General features: G+C 48.9%; 1 protein-coding gene across 1 annotated transcript in view; it reads left to right on the top strand.

Annotated features, from left to right (window-relative positions):
* Window positions 1-3,747: 3,747 nt before the first annotated feature.
* The window catches only part of LOC147717617 (E3 ubiquitin-protein ligase TRIM11-like), a 658,037-nt gene continuing 638,222 nt past the window's right edge, over window positions 3,748-23,562 (top strand). Inside the window, exon 1 of the mRNA XM_086920534.1 lies at window positions 3,748-4,362. Within this exon, the coding sequence (XP_086776660.1) occupies window positions 3,958-4,362 (405 nt within the window). The 5' untranslated portion in view covers window positions 3,748-3,957. The remainder of the gene's footprint in view (window positions 4,363-23,562) is intronic.

Raw genomic sequence — 23,562 nt, 5'->3', positions numbered from 1 at the left:
AACGACCTCAACGACACAGTCGGTCTGGAAATAACAGACGTCAACTCTCTCTTGATATAACGCATCTTTTGGTTGGGCAAGAGAAGTTGACAAGTTACTGAGTCGATCTGGAAGCCCAGGAAATCGATACGCTGGGCTGGAACCAATACCGATTTCTGGACATTGATTAGAAAACCCAGAGACTGTAAAAGAGTGATGGACAATTCCAGATGTTGAAGAAGTTTGAGTGGACAATCCGCCATAAGGAGAATATCGTCCAGATAAATAATCAACCTGACACCCAGCGACCGAAGATGTTCCACAACTGGTCTCAACAGTTTCGTGAAGCACCATGGTGCCGACGAAAGACCGAACGGGAGAACCTGATACTCGTACCAGACCCCCTGCCAGAGGAACTGGAGAAAACGGCGATGTGGTTTGTAAATCGGAACCGCGAGATAAGCATCTTTGAGGTCCAGTCGGACCATCCAATCCCCTTCTCGAAGGAGATCCCTCAACAGATGGATGCCCTCCATCTTGAAATGTCGATAAACGACTCCGCCGTTGAAGTCTTTCAGGTTGAGAACAAGACGAGCACCGCCCCCTTTTTTCTCGACCAGAAAGACAGAACTGGCAAACCCCTTCGGATGACGGGTGGTTGGAATCACCGCTCCTTTTTTGAGAAGAGAGTCTATCTCCTCGGAGAGACAAACCTGATCCTGAAGAGAAAAACGCAGACAAGGAGGGGGAGAAGACTGATGCATCGGGCGATAGAATTCTATCCTGAACCCCTGAACAGTTTGTAGCACCCAAGCATCGTCGGAGAGCATGCGCCAATTCTGCAGGAAAAACTGAATGCGACCCCCCAACATCACATCGCATGCATGAATCAGGCTCACCTGTAGAGTGGGAATCTTGGTACTGTCCCTGATGACCACCGGAACGTCCCTTGCCGTACTGGCCTTTTCCTTTTCTGGAAGGATAGAAGTTGGCTCTCGATGAATAACCTGCGTCGTAGGAGCCTCTGTGTTGAGAGGAATTGCCTCTCTGGGACTGATTGGCAGAGCCACGGCCGAACGAGCGTCCCCTACCTCGTCCGGCCTTTCCAAAAACCGGACGCATGGCTCGCCGCAAGGAGGCCTGCGCCTTGTCGATGCCACTGAAGGTGGAAACAAAGCGCGTAAGCTCCTTAAGGAATGGCTGACCAAACAGGAGGCCGTCCGCCTCAGGGCCCGACTCAGAAGTGGCCAATTCAGAGAGTCTAGGGTCTAGCTTTAACAAAATGGACCTGCGACGTTCCGCAGACATTGCACAATTCGCATTACCCAATTGGCAAATCGCCCGTTGCGCCCATTCGATCATCTCCTTAGGGTTCACCAGGGCAGAAGCTTCTTGTGCTCTGAAACCAAGGTCCAAAATCTTAGTGAGAGGCCCAAGCAGGTCTAACATTTTATCTTGACAAGACCGCCAAGATCTATCAAGGCCCTTCTTCGGGTCCTTGGCATATTTTTTCAAATACGTGACCATCATGGGGTCAACGTCTGGTGTCTCGGCCAAGTGAGCAGACAAATCAGGCCTCGGGCACTCTGAGCGCAACCGGGCACGAACGGAAGCCTCAAAAGGTTGGCGGATATGCGCCTCAATGTAGGCCGCTACAGCTGGAGAGGGCACCCATGAGGAAGAGTTTGGATGGAATATGTCTGCAGGCTCGAAGTTGAGCACCGAAGGACACTCGGGAGCGTCAACAAAATGTTCTTTACAGACCCGTTTTTTAGGTGGAGGAGAAACATGGTCAGAAGATGCTGAAGATAACACATTGTCTGAATCAGCCTCATGAAGACCAGCAGATGAGGATGGCGCAGCTGCTAAACTTTTTGCCAGACGCTGAAAATCAGTCTTGTGAGGGTTAACAGGCGACTTCGCCGTCTTCTTGGAAGCAGGCAACCAGCCCTGCTGTTGAGCATAGAGACTTAGATGACGTTTCAAAGGGTTAATAGCACGCACTAGTGCTTTGTTAACAGACTGTTGAACACCCTTATCCAATTGTTCAACTAAGTCCTGTTCCAAGGAGCCTTCCTCCTCATCAGCATAGTAGTAGTCGTCTTCCACGTCATCAAAATATTCAGCCATTCTACACCAAAGGTAGAGGTAAAAGCCCACAAGACGACTAGAAATATGGAGTGTTGGAAAACACCAGTCAAGGGGGAGTGTATAACCCCAAAGCAGGCTTAAAAGCAGGAAAAACCTGCCTTGGTAGCAATTAAAACGTGGAGGGAGTCAAAGCCTGCAACAAACAACACTCTAGGCAGAGCCTATGCCAAGAAAAAACACTACCAAAGTCCTGAAAGACCTCAGCGTCGGACGGGGTTAACTGCACTGACAGGCCGTGGGCAAACGTCAACAAACGCCGTCGTTAAACCAGCTGAAGAGAAAACAGCCGGAAATGGGACAGCGCGCATGCGCGACTGTCGCCTGCCAGTGAGAGCCGTCGAAGAGCGCTCGCGCTCTCAAAACAAACGGAACCCCTGCTCCCGCTCCACAAGCAGCGCGCGAGCAGCTAGGAAGCGCTCGGCGACTCAACGGAGGTGAGACACACGCTCCGGTAAACAAATAAATTGCACGCTGGAAGCGGCGAAAAGACGCGATTAACAACAACGGAGCCCAAGCCCCAGACGCGCGACCCACAGCGCAAGGTCAAAGCACAAAAGCGGCAATAATCAACAAGGCACAATACAGTATAACGCCAAGCAATGAAATATAAAGTAAGTAAGATAATGCACTTAACTGGCTGCGGAGCAGCAAAGAAAGAGGAAGTGGTTACCTCTGAGACTGTTTATATACTGTGGGTGTACTCTATGGTTGCCCTTTTGCTGTTTTTTCTTTACTGTATTGTGATTGGCTGCTATGTGTCAGTAAAGAAATGAGACTAAGCTTAATCGGAGCCTCCTGTCCTGACATAGAATTGCTGAGCAGTGTATTTACAGGTTTGTCTAGACATTTTTCGATTTCCCCTTCCTCTAATGTGCACATGAGGCCTGATCAGGCACACAACACCCATTGGACTCAACCTGGCTTCAGCCCCCCCACCCCCCTGTCGTGTGTGTGCCCGGCCGGGCACACACAGAGCCACACCCGATCGTTTAACAGGTCTTTAAAAGACCGTTTGAAAGTTAATTAGGCCTTGCTGTTGTTTCACACCTTGTTGGGGGCCCTGCAGTTCCACTCTGCCTATTGATTAAAGGTTAACCCCCCCCCCCCCCATTAACATCCTTGCACCACGCCTGTGCGGGCGCCTCTTGGAAGTCAGCAAAAGTGTAGGTGGCGCTGCGTGGACAAAGAAGGGAAATCCCGAGAGAAAACGTCTCTCTTCACAGGATTTCCCTTCCAGCTTCAGCGCTCATCTCAGTGATGTCCCACGCAATGAAAAACCGGGACATTTGTGTGTATAACTCGGACACCTTTCGAAAACGGGGACATTTGACTCATTTGGAGAAAAGTGTCGGGACACGGGGACACTTCTCCAAAAACGGGGACCGTCCGGGGAAAACCGGGACGTCTGGTCACCCTAGGCTGGAGTTGCAAGAAAACTCGCCTCTTCATATTATAGATCTCACACCCCTGAAACACTTTTTCAGGTCGATGTAACTGGGCCCACGTGCATTGAAAATAAAAATCCCCTTAATGCGGGCGGGCGGGCGGGCGACTAGAGTCAATGGCCCCACGCGCAACCTCTTGGTCCCGTCCCAACACCACGCTACGTAAACCGAAAGTGCAACTAGACTCCTGACGTTGGTGGAGCACGCAGTTCAATTTTGGAGTAGACAGCGGCACTAAGGTGCCGCCCTCTTAGGAAGGCACGCTGCGTGTGCGCGGGAGCCCCGCAGAGAGGGAGGGGCGAGAGACAGAGGCACGCCTATGCCTAGCTGACAAAGGAGAAACGAAACTGAACTTTCAACTTTCCCAGCCCATTACTGCACTATGGCGGCGGGCGGGTCACTCAAGCTTGAGGACGAAGCAACTTGTGCAATTTGTTTGGAATATTTTAAGGATCCGGTAATCATAGACTGCGGGCATAACTTCTGCCAGGCCTGCATCCTAAAATGTTGGCAGGGGATAGACACAAATTTCTCCTGTCCCGAGTGCAGGACCATCTTTCCAGAAATACATTTCCGGCCTAACAGGCAGCTGGGAAACCTGGTGGAAATGGTAAAACTTCACCTCCCGTCCCTGAAGCCTCAGGAGAGCGTTTGCGAAAAACACCAGCAGCGGCTGCAGCGCTTCTGTGAGGATGACAAGGAGCCCATCTGTGTTGTGTGTGAACGGTCCGGGAAACACCAGGCTCACATCGTCATACCTGTAGAGGATGCTGCCCAAGAGTACAAGGTATGTTTGAGGCAGGCGTGCAACGCCCAGAGGGCTCAAAGGACTTGATTAATATTTACGTTTATTAAATGGTGAGTGTTATTGCTTTTCACAGATGCCATCACTTACTCTTCTATTTGCAGCCATAAAAGGAAAACCGCGAGTCTACATGAATTTACTAAAGTAACCAAATGGCCTGATTATTCTTTATTATGGCCCCACATATGTTTCTAGTACTATTGTGGTATAAAAGTGCAATGTTGGCTAGTGGATACTCAAAGTGGTGAGGCAAAAACTTGAGCTTCAAGTTGAAAGGGCAGGCAAGCACAACCAGCAAGTCCAAGTGAAATAGTAGTGTTCAGGGGTGGCAAGAACTCTTACAAAAAAAATAGGTTCATATACCTTTTATAGTACACATGATATGAAGAAAATTTGCTGCAAAATTTAGAAAAAGTGAGTTCAAATGGTGCATATTACAGCACAAGTTTCTTCATTTGAAAGAAGGCAAAATATACCATTGTCAAAATACCAATGTACTTGGTTTGCAAAATGCAGTATCTTTGTGTGTTCTTATAGAGCTAGTTGAACTTCACCAGCCAACCCACACAACACAACTTGAGCCACAAAAAATATTTTTTGTTGCATTTTAATATACAGCAGATTTGGCCTAGGGAGATTGAGTGCTTTACTTGAGCAACAGATTACATCACACAAGGTCAGATTCATGTTGTTTGGGCATTGGGAGATTAAAGGATTTGCTCAGAATTAAGGGTTGTGGGCTGATGCCAGGACTAGCACCTGGTTCCCCAGATCCTAAGTCAGCAACTCTGGCCGTTAAACCACATTTCCTCATGTGACAACTTGCTGCTTACAAACCTCCATCCATGCCTAGTAGAGTACTTCCAGATCATGCCAGATTTCTGGTCAGCATAAGGCTCCTGCTCTTTTTTGTCGGTTCAGGACTAATCTGAGTACAGATCTATAATTTCAGTGCAGATCTCTATATTGGGTGCAGAGCTCACAGGCAAAGTACAGAGCTCTCAGCTCCGCACTAGAGGGTGATTATTGCTCTATATAAAGCTGATGCTCAGTGTAGAACACACAGCACAGAGCAGGCATCCCTCTTCTGTACATGACCTCTGCTAGGAAAGATTTAGTGTGTGTGATGCTTCCTGTCAGAAAAACACCCCATACACCACCAGTGGTGGCTGATACAAATTAAAAGGGTGACACGGGTAGAGGAGACGCATGGGGGCCTGGGAATAGAAAGCACAGGGGGTTTAAAAATAAATAAAAGACTTACTGATGCTGCCTGCCGCTTCACACCTCGGTACTCCTCTGCTCTCCTGCTCCCAGCAGTCACTGGGACACATCACATAAGGATTGTACGGAGCCAGCTGCTTTGACGCTCGCTCAGGCATCAGGAGTCTATGCTGTTTCTCCTTCCGGCTGTGGAATACAGTTGGGTTGGAGAAACCTAAGTGCGCATGTCTATTTGGCCAGCCAAAAATGGGCAGCCAAACCGACATGCCCACTGTAGCATTGCATACCACTCCTCCAAGCCTTCCAGTGTCAATCAGGGTGGCCTGGCCTGCCCTTGAATCCTCATACTGGCTAGGCAAAGGAAAAATATAATGATGGTAACATGTTTTTCCACCTTAACGGAGGAGCCACCACTGTTCACAGCACCAGTCTCCCTGCACATGCCTCTCTCTACATTGCTGGTTGCCCTACCTCTTGAATAGTACAACCATTCATTAAGAGGACTTCCTTGATTTTGTTTAGAGAGAGAAAATACAATGAAACGCTTCACACAAGGGAATTCCAAACACCTAGAATCCATTGCCCATCTACTGGAAAATGCAAGTCTTATGTTCCAAGGGACACAGACACACACACAGTAACATATGTTCCGTGAGCAGGGAGCATCTGTCCAGGAAGAGGTGTTGCTCTCTGGAGGAGGTAGGAGACTTTGGGGGCTGCAGTTGGAGGTATTTGGATATAGGACAAAGAACATCTATCTATGGACATAAGGGAAAGGAGTCACCAGGGCTGGACTGGCCATATCGGGTATCTGGCATTTTTCCGGTGGTCCGCCAGGGTGGGGGCCTGTTTTGGGCCCTTTGGGTTCTGGTTTTGTTACTCAGCCGTTTTTCAGGCATAGCATATGTGTGGGAAGTGAGTTCATCATCTTTTACATATCTGGGCAGCTACTTGCATCCAGGTAGACATGCAACAAAAATGCTAACACACACTCTTCTGCTCTGGCCATCTCGTGAGTAATCACACAAAAGGAGGTAGGAATGTAGAATACACACTAATTAAGTTTAAGTGGCATGTGTCCTATGCTGAAAAACTGCTCTCCCCCACATATTGTGGCATGCTTCTTCATTGGGCTTGCTATCTGACACCCCTGCGCAGACCAACACCGGGGGTGGAGCAAAGGGAAGGAGAAGACCATACAATCATAGAAACAATCAGTAAAGGGATCAAGAAAATGAAATGTGCAGAGCGTGAGATCTAAAACTAGCTTCGATATATCTGCCCTTCATGCTTTATTCCTTGATTATCCAGTTAGAATTCAAAAAGAAAAAATGAAATGGTGGTGTTAGGGATTTTTAGCAGCCGATCACCCCTCCTCACTGCATACTTGTCAACATGTTTCAGCCTGTTGATTAGCCCTCAAACGGGTCTATACAGCTTTCGTCAGGACCCTTGATTCCATGTACATACTAAAAATCCCATCCCATTTTTTTCTTTTTAATCCTGGCAGGATAATCCCAGAATAAAGAATAAAAGGTGGATATATCCAAGCTAGTTTTAGATCTCACTGTCAGCACATTTAATTTTCTTCATCTACATTTCTACAACCTTTTTGTGTGTATACCGTTCATTCAGGGGAGATTGGGGTAGGAATTTACTCACGCCCCCCCTTTTTTATGATGTTGGCTTCTCATGTGTAACTCATCTGTTAATATTTTGTCACTCCTGAATTATCACGATCTTACCGCTCCTCTTCAACGGTCAGGCAGCCAATACCAAAGAAAGCTGTGCAGCTTGCTGTAAGTGTAACTCCATTTCTGTTATGTTAAAAAAAAATAGTGAAGCACACGTACACCGAATTGGTTTCGTGGCGCTACTCTGAAAGGTGCAGGGGCCCTAGGTAGTTATTCGTAAGCTTGTCTAAACAGTTTTGTCTTGAGGAGCCTCCTGACGCTGAGGTGGTCGTTGCAGGATTGGATTTCGGAGGGAAGGGAATTCCAAAGTCTTGGAGTTAGGACAGCAAACCTAGCACCACCCTGGCACTTTAGTTTGTAGGAAGGAGTTGACAGAAGGTGCTTGTGGGCGGAACGCAGGTTACGCTTATGTAGGTGCCTCTGAATGAGGCTATCCACAAATTAAGATTAATGAATCGCTAAGCCTAGACACACAAAGCGGTGATTAAGATGGGCCTCAAGCATCTTGGCAGGGGCCGGTAGCAGGGAAATGGGTCGAATTTTTTTTAGGACCTCAGGATCCAGAGATGCCTTCTTCAAGAGCGTTTTAACGACCACCCTTTTCCAGGGAAGGGGAAAAACTCCCTCTGTAATTGCTGAATTCATCACCTCTAGAAGCGGAGGGATAACCACCTCCCTGCAGGCTTTCAAAGTTTTCAGCGGGCAGGGGTCCAGCAGCGAGCAAGATTTGATGTTATCAAGTAGGCTGTTTGCCCCATCCAAAGTCAGCTGGGGAAAGTCTAGAAAACTAGGCCCGCACTTCACAGCTTGAAGCTCTAAATGGTGGAAATAGGGTGATGGAGGTGCAGCGTCCATCTCTGCATTAAGGAGTTCAAGAGATTTATAAATATCAATATCAGCGATTGTTGAATGGAAGTAAGCTGAGATATTATCAGAGAGCTCCTGAGTTTCCACTATGGGGTCCACAGTCTTATGTGTTGAGAGGGAGTTGATAATCTTAAAAAGATCTCTGGAAGATTAAAGAGAGCCCGTCAAATTCGTATAATAGGCCTTTTTTTCTTCAGCTATTGCCAACTTATATTCTTTTAGAAGAAGCTTATGTTGTGATTTTCCAGAGGTATTAGGATGTGCATGCCAGTTCCTCTCCTGTTTTCTACATCCCTGCCTCAGCAATCTAAGGCGATAAGAAAACAAAGGCCGGGAGGGACTCTTTCGAGCAGAGTAGTGTTGCTTGACGGGGGCCAAGGTATCTACCGCCCCAGAGATGATATTTGACAGGTCAAGTATCGCAGCATTGGTGTCCTTCTTTAAAAGGGGACTAAGTTCCTTCAGGAATGGGGCAAAAGTCTCATTGTTGATCTCCCTATAATTTCTTCTAAGTTCCAGTTTATTAGGATCAGGGTAGGAGGGGAAGGTGTGGTACACATTAAGCTCGAAATTCAATGCCAGATGGTCTGACCAAGCCAGGGGAATAGAAGTTCCCATCATCAGCCTGATATCATTTGAAAAAATGCCATCCAGTGTATGGTCAGCTAGGTGTGTGGGGCCGACCACGAGTTGCTTCAGGCCGCATGAGGATAAACTTTCCACCCAGGACAAAGTGTCTCTAGAACTTGTATTCTCTAGGTGAAAATTTAAATCACCTAAGAGTGTAAAATTAGGCCTATCGATAAAAGGTTCCAGTAATTTCATTAGATCCTGTGTAAAGGAGGTTCTGGGGCCAGCAGGTCTATAGCATAGAATGCCCGAAAATGAGACTGTAGGGGTGGAGTATTGTGACGCGGGGGACCCCGACGAGGGCCCCCCTGGTATGCCTAGTAATGTGTCTAATTTTTCTCCCCAGAATACCGAGGCGTGGAATACCCCCGACGTCATCCGGAGACGACCGGCAGAAGCGCACCTACGGGACTACTCCTTTAAGGGGGCGGAGACGGACTGGCGCCACGCCCCTCCTGACGACGTAAAGCCCGTTCCCGAGTCCAGCCAGGTGTGCGAGACACCCGGAGGTGGAGTTGGAGGTTGGTGGAGCGAGTGGAGAGACAGTGGAGCAGAGTGGACGGAGGAAGAAGAGGACGACGAGCGGAGGACGGAGGAAGATCAAGATCGGAGGTCGGAGGAAGGACGAGAGCTGAGGACGGAGGAAGATCGGAGGTCGGAGGAAGGACGAGAGCTGAGGACGGAGGAAGATCGGAGGTCGGAGGAAGGACGAGAGCGGAGGACGGAGGAAGATCGGAGGTCGGAGGGCGAGGAGAGCGGAGAGAGATCAGGAAGGTGGAGCTGGACGGATTCGGAGGCGAGTCAGAGTTTCAGGTCGATTCCAACCAGGAAGCCGGCGGCGGGACCAGGTGGCGGACCAGAGGTGGACTACCGCGGGAAGCCAGGGGGCTCTGCGGGACGCGCTTCGCCCAGCCACACTAACACGGAAGTGTGGCTCACCCAGGTACGGTCCGACAACACAGCGTGGGGAGGTGGTAGACGAGGGAAGCCCGCCTAAAAAGCAAACACCCCTGCACACCCTTGGGGTTTCTCAAGGGTTCACGCCCCACAGTCAGAGTGTGAAGTGCACGTGTGATTCCCCTCACTCCCCTCCCTGAGAGACGTTAAACCCAGCATCATTACTGAGACGGACATTTTTTCTTTCTTTTCCTTTATTTGGGATACCGGCGCCTAAAGACCAGCAGGACGGCCGGGAAAAGGCCTACGACGCCCAGAAGACCTTGGGACTGGCGAGGAACAGGAGGACGGGCCAGGACGGAGGAGGCGGACACACCCCTACCCTACTACAGAGTGCCTGTTCGTAAACGACGCTTGTACAAAGCAATAAAACCTTCACTACCCAGTACCCCAGTGTGTGCGAATCTTTTCGAGAACCCCGTAGTGGAGTCACAACCCCGGTCCGAAGTCTCACAAGTGGTGGAGAATGCGGGCATTGTAACAGCGAACAACATCGAGGACACAACGATGGACGCGATCCTGCAAGCCCTCGTGAAGGGCCAAGAACAACTGGCATGGGCCGTAGAACAACAGCTAGCCGCAGCCCAATTGGACCGGGATACCTTCCGGAGTTCAGTAGTACAACAATTAGAGGGGATGAGGGTTACGGGAGACCCCGCCACGGTCACCGTACGTGAAACCAGGGCTGCCCCCACCCCGGCGGGCATTTCCTTGCAAAAATATGTCCCGGGGGAGGACCCAGACGCTTTTCTTACGAATTTTGAAAGGGTGGCCCTTGCTTGTGGATGGACTGTGGACAAATGGCCGTTTTTCCTGGCACCATTGTTGAGTGGAGAGGCCCAGGCGGCCTATCAGGTAGCGAACCACAATGGTACTACCCCGTACGCCCAAATCAAAACTGTGATTTTGGACCACCTCGGCTTAGATTCTGAAGCCTATAGGGTTCGATTCCGCAAGGAGAGGGGACAAGCGGGAGACAACCCCAAAACCTTATTCTTTAGGTTAAAAACCGCGGCGGATAAGTGGCTCACCCCATCCACGAGCACCAAAGAGCAAATCATGGATAGAATTTACCTTGAACAGTATTTGGAAGCCCTTCCCTATGGGACACAACGGTGGCTACGCCAGCACTCTAATCTGAACACGGCTCAGGCCATGGAGATGGCAACCACCTACGCCCGGGCCCAACCTCGTCTACATAGTGCAGAACCGGAGAAGCCAAGCAAAGGACCGACAAGACCTGAACGACGACTGAGGGCAACCCCAGGACCCCTCCCTCCTCCACCCCGACCCCCGGCTGGCGATCACCCACCTTTTCGGGGCCCACAGTGTTTCGATTGTGGCCAGTGGGGCCACATAGCCCGTTTGTGCCCCGTGAAAAGAGCGCACGAAGAGCCAATGGACGTTAATTATCTTCCGAAGTCGGTGCTGTACTCGGCTGAACTAGGAGGCTCATTCCATGTGAGTGTTACTGTAAATGGGGTGATGGTCAGGGCTCTCCTTGATTCTGGCTGTAAGCAATCGGTCATACAAGGGGTATATGTGACTCCAAACCAGTTAGTACCAGACAACAGTGTGTACATTAAATGCGTACATGGGGACGTGAAGGAGTATCCAGTGGCTAACATTCCCCTAGGCCTAGAGGGCATGGAAAAGATGGTAGTGAAAGTGGGAGTAATGGATACCCTGCCCGAACCGTTGATCCTGGGCACCGATAATCCGAACTTCCTGAACCTCTTCAAGGGCCAGTTGAGCCGAGACAATGAACCGGGAGATGCAGTACCCAACTTGCTATCCACAGGTCCCTGGGAAGGAGATAGGTCCTTCCGCTTCGCCCAGGCCAATGACGAGACACTCATCAATGCTTGGGAACAGGCACATGCTAATTTAACCAACCCTAACCTCTCCTACCCCCGCTTTTTGATAAAAGAGGATCTTTTGTATAGAGTACCCTCTAAGGAGGACCCGATGCAACTGTTGGTACCGGCCTGTTTTCGAGACCAAATAATGTACTATGCCCATACCCACCTACTAGCGGGACATATTGGAAGTGAGAAAACGACCCAGAATGTCCTCCGGAACTTCTACTGGCCGGGTATCTACAGCGACATAAAAAAACATTGTCAAACCTGTGACCTCTGTCAACGGAAGAATGCCCAACGTCCGGCGGCGGTGCCCTTACAACCTCTGCCAGTCATCGGGACCCCATTCGAGAGAGTGGGGATGGACCTGATAGGCCCCCTAACCACCACAAAAAAGGGGTTTAGATATGCCCTCGTTGTCGTGGACTACGCCACTAGATTCCCGGAGGCATTTCCTCTAAAGTCCCCCACCTCCAGGAACATTGCTGACAAATTTCTCGAGTTGTTTTCGCGAGTGGGGTTCCCCAAAGAAATCCTCACGGACCAGGGGACCCCATTCATGTCCAAGGTTATGCAGGAGGTGTGCCAAATGTTGGGTTTACACCAGATCAAGACGTCAGTGTACCACCCTCAAACGGATGGGTTGGTTGAACGTTACAACAGGACCTTAAAAACGGTCCTGAAGAAAATGGTGGAGGTAAACCACTCCGACTGGGACTCCTTGTTGCCCTTAGCCCTGTATGTGATTAGGGGCCAGCGACAAAGCAGCCTTGGGTGTTCCTCTTTTGAGATGCTCTATGGGAGACAACCCCGGAGCTTGCTGGATATGACAAAGGATATGTGGGAAAAGGAACAAGGCGGTGAAACCAGAAGTCTTCTCGAATACAGCTCGAATTTGAGGAACAAATTAGGAAAGATCAGGGAACTCGCGTTTACACACTTGGAGAACAGCCAGAAACACCAACAGACCCAGTATAATAGGGGAAAAAAATGGAGGTCGCTAAAAGTAGGTGACTGGGCCCTGGTGTTACTGCCATCGATAGCCAAAAAGTTCAGCAATGAGTGGCAAGGCCCCTATGAGGTCATTGAGACGATAGGTAAAACGACCTATCGTCTCCGTCTCACCACCCGAAAGACCCATATTTTTCACATAAATCTGTTAAAAAAATGGCTTGGAACACCTCCGCTGACAGCTAATCTGGTCCTGAATCCCACCAATTCCCTCAGCTCCACGATAGAGGACTTGGTTATCAGCGAGGAATTATTTGTGGGTGAGCAGGAGGGGCTCCGTCAGGTATTGAGGAAACACGCATCCATCTTCTCTGACCTTCCGGGAAAAACCTCCTTGGCTGAGCACAGAATTGAGACGCCACCTGGTACGGTGGTCAAGCAACGACCGTATAGAATTCCAGAGGCTAAACGGGAGGCCATAGCAAAAGAGGTGGCAGAAATGCTCAGGTTAGGGGTGATACGGCCTTCCCGGAGTGAGTGGTCGTCACCTATAGTTATGGTGCCTAAACCCGATGGCAGCAGCCGTTTTTGTATGGACTTCCGGGCATTAAACGAAGTATCGGCTTGTGATTCCTACCCCATACCCCGGATCGATGAGCTCATCGAGAAACTCGGGGAGGCAAAATATATCAGTACTCTGGACCTGACGAAGGGGTACTGGCAGGTGCCCCTGCGTGAAGAAGACAGGAGAAAAACAGCCTTTTCCACCTCAGAGGGGCTGTTCGAATTTACGGTTTTACCCTTCGGTCTCCATGGGGCTCCCGCCACGTTCCAGCGACTCATGAACACGGTATTGCGGGGGCATCATCAATATTGCTCCGCTTACCTTGATGATATCATCATTTTTAGTCCCTCCTGGGAGACTCACTTGCAACATCTGGATACCGTGTTCCGGTTGCTCGAGTCAGCGGGTCTACATGTCAATTCCAAGAAGTCCAGGATCGGGTACCATAAGGTCAAATATTTGGGGTACCTTCTAGGTCATGGCGTCATTGAACCTCAGGTGGAAAAAGTGCGAGCTATCGCGGAAACCCCGTTTCCAAAGACTCTAAAAGACATGCGTGCCTTTTTGGGTCTGGTAGGGTATTACCGGCGTTTTATACCCTCCTTTTCTGAGGTCGCGGCGCCCCTGACCGATACCCTCAGGAAAACCAGGGACCGCCCGGACTTCCACAACCCGACGCCGGCCATGTGGACTGCCTTTCAGACCCTTAAAAAAGCCATCACCACCAGGCCGGTTCTAACTTCACCCGACTTTAACAAGCCTTTTGTGTTGCATACAGATGCCTCTGACTTTGGTATCGGGGCGGTGTTGTCCCAAGACTTCGGGGAGGGGGGTCTCCGCCCCGTTCTCTATATCAGTCGGAAGCTGTTTCCGAGGGAGGTTAGGTACCCGACTATTGAGAAGGAGTGCCTGGCCATCAGGTGGGCGGTGGACAAGTTACGCTACTACCTTGAGGGGCGGTCTTTCCTGCTGTACACGGACCATGCCCCTCTCATATGGATGGCGCGGAACATTTCAAACAACCCCCGCGTCATGCGGTGGTTTCTGGCCTTGCAGCCCTTTCGGTTTCAGGTCCGGCACCAGAAGGGGGCCGAGAACGTCCATGCGGACTTTCTTTCCCGGTACCCTCTCCCCGATCGGGAGATTCCTAGGGGGGGGATGTGTGACGCGGGGGACCCCGACGAGGGCCCCCCTGGTATGCCTAGTAATGTGTCTAATTTTTCTCCCCAGAATACCGAGGCGTGGAATACCCCCGACGTCATCCGGAGACGACCGGCAGAAGCGCACCTACGGGACTACTCCTTTAAGGGGGCGGAGACGGACTGGCGCCACGCCCCTCCTGACGACGTAAAGCCCGTTCCCGAGTCCAGCCAGGTGTGCGAGACACCCGGAGGTGGAGTTGGAGGTTGGTGGAGCGAGTGGAGAGACAGTGGAGCAGAGTGGACGGAGGAAGAAGAGGACGACGAGCGGAGGACGGAGGAAGATCAAGATCGGAGGTCGGAGGAAGGACGAGAGCTGAGGACGGAGGAAGATCGGAGGTCGGAGGAAGGACGAGAGCTGAGGACGGAGGAAGATCGGAGGTCGGAGGAAGGACGAGAGCGGAGGACGGAGGAAGATCGGAGGTCGGAGGGCGAGGAGAGCGGAGAGAGATCAGGAAGGTGGAGCTGGACGGATTCGGAGGCGAGTCAGAGTTTCAGGTCGATTCCAACCAGGAAGCCGGCGGCGGGACCAGGTGGCGGACCAGAGGTGGACTACCGCGGGAAGCCAGGGGGCTCTGCGGGACGCGCTTCGCCCAGCCACACTAACACGGAAGTGTGGCTCACCCAGGTACGGTCCGACAACACAGCGTGGGGAGGTGGTAGACGAGGGAAGCCCGCCTAAAAAGCAAACACCCCTGCACACCCTTGGGGTTTCTCAAGGGTTCACGCCCCACAGTCAGAGTGTGAAGTGCACGTGTGATTCCCCTCACTCCCCTCCCTGAGAGACGTTAAACCCAGCATCATTACTGAGACGGACATTTTTTCTTTCTTTTCCTTTATTTGGGATACCGGCGCCTAAAGACCAGCAGGACGGCCGGGAAAAGGCCTACGACGCCCAGAAGACCTTGGGACTGGCGAGGAACAGGAGGACGGGCCAGGACGGAGGAGGCGGACACACCCCTACCCTACTACAGAGTGCCTGTTCGTAAACGACGCTTGTACAAAGCAATAAAACCTTCACTACCCAGTACCCCAGTGTGTGCGAATCTTTTCGAGAACCCCGTAGTGGAGTCACAACCCCGGTCCGAAGTCTCACAAGTATATAGAGAAATACATGGCCTGTAACAGGAAATCCTATCACTCGATCAATGTCCAGGTCGTGTGCAATGCCAAGCACATCATTACGGACATAGTCAAGTCAAGTCAAGTCATAAAATTTGTATAGCGCACTACATACCCAGAGGGTTTCAAGGCGCTTAGGAAGGGGAGGGGGAATTATTTGTCAAATATCCACGTTTTAAGCTGCTTTCTGAACGTTAGGTGATTCTGGGTGAGGCGAAGGTAGGCGGGGAGTGAGTTCCATGTTTTGGCCGCCAGGTATGAAAAGGATCTGCCTCCCATGGTGGTCTTGTTGATGCGAGGTACAGTGGCGAAGGCTTGGCTGGAAGAGCGAAGTTGGCGGGAGGGGGTGTAGAAGGACAGTCGAGAGTTGAGGCAATCTGGTCCGATGTCGTAGAGTGATTTGTGTGCGTGGGTAAGCAGTCGGAAAGTGATCCTCTTATTGACGGGTAGCCAGTGGAGGTCTTTAAGGTGACCAGAGATGTGTTCGTTGCGTGGGATGTCTAATATGAGTCTGGCTGAGGCGTTTTGGATTCGTTGTAGTTTCTTCTGGAGTTTAACGGTGGTGCCGGCGTAGAGGGTGTTTCCGTAGTCCAGTCGGCTCGTGACTAGAGCGTGGGTGACTGTTTTCCTTGTTTCGGAGGGGATCCAGCGAAATGTTTTTCTGAGCATGCGAAGAATGTTAAAGCAGGAAGAGGATACGGCGCTGACTTGTCTGTTCATTGAGAGTGAAGAGTCCAGGATGACGCCAAGGTTCCGTGCATGGTTTGTCGGGATGGGTGCTTTTCCAAGGGCTTCCGGCCACCAGGAGTCGTCCCATGCAGAGGGGGATGTGCCTAAGATGAGGACTTCTGTTTTGTCTGAGTTCAGTTTCAGACGGCTTTGTTTCATCCATTCAGCGACTTCTTTCATTCCTTCATGTAGGTTAGTTTTGGCGGTGCTGGGGTCCTTGGTGAGAGAGAGGATCAGTTGGGTGTCGTCCGCGTAAGAGATGATGTTGAGGTTGTGTTGGCGGGCGATGGCCGCAAGGGGGCTCATATATACGTTGAAGAGGGTGGGACTAAGAGAGGATCCTTGTGGTACGCCGCAGATGATTTCAGAGGCCTCGGACTTGTATGGTGGGAGGCGGACTCTCTGGGTTCTTCCGGTCAGGAACGAGGTGATCCATTCCAGTGCTTTTCCTTGGATTCCGATGTCTCTGAGGCGTTGTAAAAGGGTGCTGTGGCAGACTGTATCGAAGGCTGCGGAGAGGTCGAGGAGGATGAGGGCGACTGTGTCTCCATTGTCCAGTAGAGTTCGAATGTCGTCTGTTGCTGCGATGAGGGCGGTCTCAGTGCTGTGTTTAGCTCGGAAGCCAGATTGTGAGGGGTCCAGTGATTTGTTGGCTTCGAGGAAGGCGGCGAGTTGGTTGTTGACGGCTTTCTCGATGACTTTGGCCGGGAATGGAAGAAGTGAGATGGGGCGGTAGTTTTTGAGTTCGGTGGGGTCCGCTGTTGTTTTTTTCAGAAGGGCGGTGAGTTCAGCATGTTTCCAGTTTTCTGGGAAGGTAGCGGAGTTGAAGGAGCAGTTGATGACGTCTCGGAGGTGCGGAGCTATGACGGAGTCTGCTTTGTTGAAGATGTGGTGAGGGCATGGGTCTGTGGGGGATCCGGAGTGGATGGAATTCATCAGGCGGATGGTGTCTTCAGTGGAGATTGGGTTCCAGGCGTTAAGGGTGTTAACGGGGGGAAGATGGTCAGCAGATGGTAGGGTGGGTTGGCTTCCGGGGTGGTTGTCAAAGCTGTTGTGGATGTCAGCAATCTTGTTGTGGAAGAATGAGGCTAGGGAGTCGCAGAGGGATTGAGAGGGGGTGATGTCGTTGGAGTTGGCCGAGGGGTTGGAAAATTCCTTGACGATGTTGAAAAGTTCCTTGCTGTTGTGGGCGTTGTTGTCAAGTCGATCCTTGAATGCTGTTCATAGTGGCACAACTTCCAGGGAGCACACACAACTCATATATATTACTGCACAGTGGCATCCACAGGCGTCTGCTCAACTGTGAATTTGGAGAGGGACACCTACTTGGTACATACATATTTCTATTTGTTACATCATTATCCCATATGTAATTGCATTACTGCGGCTAACCCTTTGCTTCCCACTCTGTTGGTGAAAGCGCATACGCCTTGCGGGAATATATCCTGACCCCCTACCTCAACCCAGCAACACCACAGGAACAGCACTACAACGCTGCACATATTAGCACGAGAAATGTGGTTGAGAAAACATTTGGGATCCTGAAAAGTCGCTTCCGGATCCTACATAAGACTGGTGGTGCATCGCAATACAACCCCGAGACCTGCTGTAGGATTGTAGCAGTATGTGCCATGCTGCACAACATTGCAGATACCCATTGAGATCGACGGAAATTACAACGATTGGGATGACCAACCACTCGCACAACACTGACAGTCACATTTGCCGAACACAAGTGAAGGTCAGAGGAGGCGGACATACATCACACTACATCACTTCTGAGCCTGGTAATGCAAATGATTTATTCACATGAGCACAGGTCAAAGTATATATATATCCATGTTTAGGAAACATGAGGGTGATTGCATTGGTTGATGAAATGAAAAATCGATAACCGCACTGGAGTGCAGTCACAATATTAAAGTTGTACATGGTTAAACCACCATGGAGAAAGAGGCAGAAATGCAAGTCTAGCACCTCTTGCCACGTACCCCCAGCCTCCTGTCGCATGGCTCTTCGACATCACCCTGATGAGTGCCTGTGGCTGTTGAGCTGCGTGAACTGCACCTCCCGCTAGTGTTCTTCGGCACGGACATGCTACTCGTGCTCGATTCCTCCTCACTACCCTCCTCCCCTTCCAAGTTGCTGGCACTCCATGTCCCAGACTGTAGATGTTCCACAGCAGTGGTCACTTGGCCTAAGGCCTTCGCAACATCCCCGCAGAAATATCCTAGGTCCATCTGCAGTGACACGGGGCGCCGTGACAAGACAGCTGTGCTGTTGCAGAGCTTGTTGATGGCCCTAGTATTCGCAGAAAGACGAAGCAAGCCCTGCTGATGCCTCCTGAGCTTAGTGCGTTGTCCTGCTATAACGGCACGGGTGAGCTTCTGTAGGCTCTAGTTTATCTCCCGATTTCTCTCTGCGACAACTGTTAGGTTACGCACATAGTCTGTCATCGTGCTCATGTTTTTGGCCAGCTTGGAGATCTGCATATGTCTCCCCTGCAGGCTCTGGACACAAATCATCTACGAATCAACCCCAGCATAGACATTCGGAGCCTGTCCTGATTCTGCTGCAATCCTGCTCCTGGACCTGCGCTGTTGTCTGACTCTGCTACATGTGGTCAGCGTTTTGCTGGTGGTGGTGGTGTGGATTGAGGGTCTGGCGGAGTCTCTCCATCTGTCTCTGCCGGTGTCTCCGAAATTATAAGTCTGTTATGGAAGGTCATCAAACCTGCCTAGGCGCGCACTGTGCACTTGGTGCTGTTACACCTCAACAAAATGAAAACTTTTCTCATTTTCAACCAATTATCTGTTTGACGATTTTAATCCATTTTTCATTGTATTCTATGCATTTTTTTTCAAACCATGTTGAGTATTACATCATATCAACAGTATACTATTACATTTTCAAATACATTTCAAATCGTACACATTCAATTTTAGTTTCCTCCAATCTCTATTTGTACATAACAGTTTTCTCATGCGTCCCTATGCATTTCGGTACGCATAGGTACCTTCATCAGGGGCCAATTTCTGTTTACTCTGATGTATGTACTTGGGATAGTTTGCTGCTTCCGGTTTGCGTTTTTGTAACTGAATTGTTATCACTGTATCGTAAGCCTCTATGCGCTGAACCCAGACTCTGTATGCTGTGTCTCTCCAGTCTTAGACAAATCCCGTGTACCGCTTGGCGTTCGAAATTATAAGGCACTCCCTGTCATCTGAGTCCACCGGAGATGCATCTGTGTGTGAAACAGTGCATCGTTATTTTAGTTTGTTCCTCTATCTGTTTATCATTGTCGTCTTTGTCACATATTAAATCACAGATTTGAACACACTGTAGGACACATACTGCTGGTTTCTTTTCTTGCGCATTGGTGATTATCCATGCACACTTGGCTAACATGACTATAACACCCATGATTGAATTCTTATGTGAAGGTATATGTGTAATGGACTACTTCCTGCACACTGTGATTTGCCGGGGGTATGTGCGTGTGGTTGCTGTGCCGGAAGTGTCCATTTGGGTGACTCCCACGACTGCCTCAGGCTCTATCCTCCCCTCAACGAGGTCCTCCAGGGCTGTTTGGATGGTCCCCCTCCTGTGCCAGCTGCTTCCTTCACCCTTTCTGCAGTGTGCTCCTTGGCACGTCTCCTGAGCTCGTACCACCTTTTCTTCAGCTCGTCAATGTTGCGGTGTGTGACTCCCACAGCATTTACCTTTGCCTTAATGCGCAGCCATATTTTGCGCTTCTCCGCTTCTGGCACCCTCAGGGACAACTTGCCAAACAGCTTGTCGTGCCTGCTGCTCACCCCCTCCATCAGGTGTTCCAGTTCCCTCTCGGAGAACTTTCTCTTCCTCTTCCTGGGTGTGGAAGTTGTCTGTGCAGCATTGTTATCCATCCTGGCTAGGTGTAGAGTAGCTGGATTGTGAGGGTAAAGTCTCTCAGGTCAGTTTCAGTCCTCTGCCTTCTCCTTTGAGCTCCTCAGGGCACTGAATGAAGCATGGGCTGGATGACTTCCTGGTTGTGATTTCATCACCCTGCTTCTGGAGCGACCCGTTTTTTTGCGATTTAGCTAATACCGCTTTAGCTAGTACCAATTACGCTAATACCAATTACGCTAATACTGATTTCACTGATACAGATTTCGCTATTAGCTAATTTATTTTTTGCGAATAGCAATCGTGTATTCGGTACTTTTTAGCGATTTGTAGCGAATCGCGAGAAAATACCGTTTTTTTTTTTTTTTTTTTACGTGCACCCCGATAAGCGATTCCTTATTTGCGATTCCTTATTTTTCGCTAATAAGGAATCGCTTTACCGTTTTTTATTTTTTATTTTTAATTTTTAATTTAATTTTTTATTATTTGTTTTTTTTATGCATGTTCCCCATAGTCTTTAGTCTGCCTTCTTAGTCCTGGTCACCAGTAGCATTGTTTCAGTAGAGAAACTGTAACAGAAACTCCTGCATGTGCAGAACCTATACCCTCGTATGCTGCTAGAATTAAATTTAACCTTCGACTCCAGGAATCTGAGCAAATGGAACATTGTTTGCATTGTTTGCATCTAACTTGTAGGAGTACTTGTGTGGCAACTTTTTTGGTACTGCCGAATTATTGCATGTGGCAATAATCAAAACCATTATTTCACCGTCTATTCTCATTTTTGAAGGAGTGATTGCAGCTACGGAAGCCGTGCGTGGAGCCCCCTTCGCGGCCTCGTCGGCCAATGAATTCCCTTCAAGGTTACCGCCATCCCTTTGACTCAATGTTTTTCACATGAGCCTTGGTAGTTTGTTCCCAAAGCACTTGGTGCTTAATTGTGTCACTGTTTGCATCTTTATACCCATTCTGTACCCAGTGATGTAAATATTCATTGTATGACTGCACACAGAAAAAGGAATCACACACTATTAGTGTAGGGAATTCTCGATCCGTATTTACCAGTGCCGGTATTAGTGCTTTTAGTTCTGCCAGCTGGTCCGTGCAATCTTCAAGAGACTTCATTTTTGTGCAATTCGGATGAAACTTTGTTTCCAGCATCCGTCCTTTAATGAAAGCACACGCAGCGCTGTATTTCTGTTTACTCCCTATGGCTGGTTGCGCAGAACTGTCTGTGTAAACAATTTATTCATACTGATCTAGAGGCAATATTTCATTTGGTAGAGGATATTCTTGTTCGTATTGCAGAAGCGCTTGTGTTTTTAGATTTGAGTTGCACCTGTATTCTACATCTGTTGCAGTGAGAGAATTAGCCCATTGTATCCATCTTGGATGTAATGCTTTAGTGTTGGGAACGATTGCCTTTGTTGCAGCCTCTAAAGCTGGAACTCTGGTCACGACTATTATACGTTTCCCTTGAGCCAGGGCTCTTTCTCTGACTCCAGCAGTCTGTACTGCTGTTAAAAAATTTTCAGTTGATGCAAAACGCATCTCTGCATTTGTGTACAAATGTGATTTATAGGCTATTGGTACTGTTTCGCTTTCATTGTATGTTAGATATGTGTACCCTGATTGACCCGCAACTATTGGGATCACCAGGTTGTGTACATTTACACTTGTCTGTAAGTGTTTTGAAGCTATCTCGTCCGCATGTATCTGTGTGTTCCTGTGTCCACTGTCTAACTGGAAAGTCAGGTTTTATTAAACCGTGGAAAGGTTTTACTCTTTCTGCATAATCCAAAATGTATGTTCTGCCATAATTAAGGAATCCTAGTATTGATTGCAAGTTTTTAAAATGTTTTAGGATGTTGAAGCTGCAAACCCTTTACTAAAAAGTTAGCTGGCAAGTTTTTTCTTTCACTTGAAAGTTCATATCCTAGAAATAGGACATTAAGGTTGGCAATCTTCAAATTTTTTTTGTAGTTGAATTTGTAACCCTCAGAGGCTAATCCCAAAATTATCTTGTTAACTCTGTTCAAGTGTTTCCAGGTCATCGGCCATTAGATAAATATCATCCACATAGGACAATGCCTCCTCCTCCAGATTATGAAGTAATTCAGTTACTCAGGCTGAAAACAACCCTGGGCTGTTCTTATACCCCTGGGGAAGTCGACAAATTTGCCGCTGCGACCCTAGCGCTGACCATGCTGTCAAGTATCTGCTCTCAGGCGCTATATTTTGGCAAAAGAATCCATTTGAGATATCTATTGTTTTGTATTTTATTCGCACAATGTTATTAATTGATGCACCACTGTGAGCATTTTGAACTGCAAACATTTTAGTGCAAGTGTTTAAGTGACTGTAATCTACAACTAAACGATTTGAATTGTCTGGTTTTGATACTGGAAACAAAGGGTTATTCATTTGAGAGGTGCAAGTTTCAATCCCCCCTTGATATTCAAGTTGATTGAAGTTCTCCCTGACCTGTTTGTTAGCTTCTTGCATTATAGGGTCCTGCCTTTGTGCAGTTGGTGTTCTTCAGTGGAATGAAGTGGTGGGTTTAATCCTCATACCATCCAACATGGTTTTTGTATAATGCTGGAACCTGGGCTATCACCCATTCCTGTGCATATGTATATTTTAAATGTTTTGGAACGTGGGCAGAAAATGCTGGAAAAATTACCATTTCTCCCCTAGGTCAATCCATGACGAATGCTGGCGGCCAGTCTTGTTCAGCTAACAAAATGTCATGGCCAAACGTCAGGTTCTCTTAAAAGAGGCCTCTAACTGTCCTACATTTGTCTCTCTCTCTCTATTTGGAGTGTTATTTCATGCAATTGTTATTGGACTCTTACCATAGTATCAGGTGTTTTCACCGTGATATAATCATTCAAGTCCGCTGTCACCAGAAATTCCATCAGGTTCTGGCAAGCTATTGTTACTTCTCCCGCACTGTCTAGCATCGTCTGAGCCCATTCCCCGTTAAGTAGTTGAGTCCTCAGAGTTCTGGGCATGTCTGATCTTTACACCAGAAACCTTCTTCTTTTTGAACTGCGGTTTTGGTTTGGCTTTATCTTCTTTTTAGGAAGTATAGTCTTGAGCGTTCTGCTTGTCTCCGGACTTTGTACCCTCTTCTTGTCTGTCTGACTATCCTACCCTCTGAGTTTTTTCGATGAACCATGAAAGGAACGAGAGGAACGTGTATCTGTATCCTGATATCTGTCAGGTTTCCTAATGTTATCCCTATTCCTAAGGTTGTACCTCCTTTCGGAGGGCTCCTGTGGAGGAGATCTACCTCTGGATTGAGATCTGTTTTCTTTAATATTTCGTTTTTTTGTTATCGTCCCATTTCTTTTTAGAAGTAGGTGTCTGCTTGAAAGTCTCTTTCTCTGAGCTACCCATTAGCTGTGGTTTTAATGCTTTTCCACCCAAACTGTCTCAGTCTAATTCTGCATACACAGTTTCAATTATTTTGGTAGTTCCTGCTCCTTTTGTAA

This window comes from Lissotriton vulgaris, chromosome 5 (genome assembly GCF_964263255.1).
Source record: "Lissotriton vulgaris chromosome 5, aLisVul1.2, whole genome shotgun sequence".
NCBI lineage: Eukaryota > Metazoa > Chordata > Amphibia > Caudata > Salamandridae > Lissotriton > Lissotriton vulgaris.
This window is presented reverse-complemented; position numbering and strand designations above follow the sequence as displayed.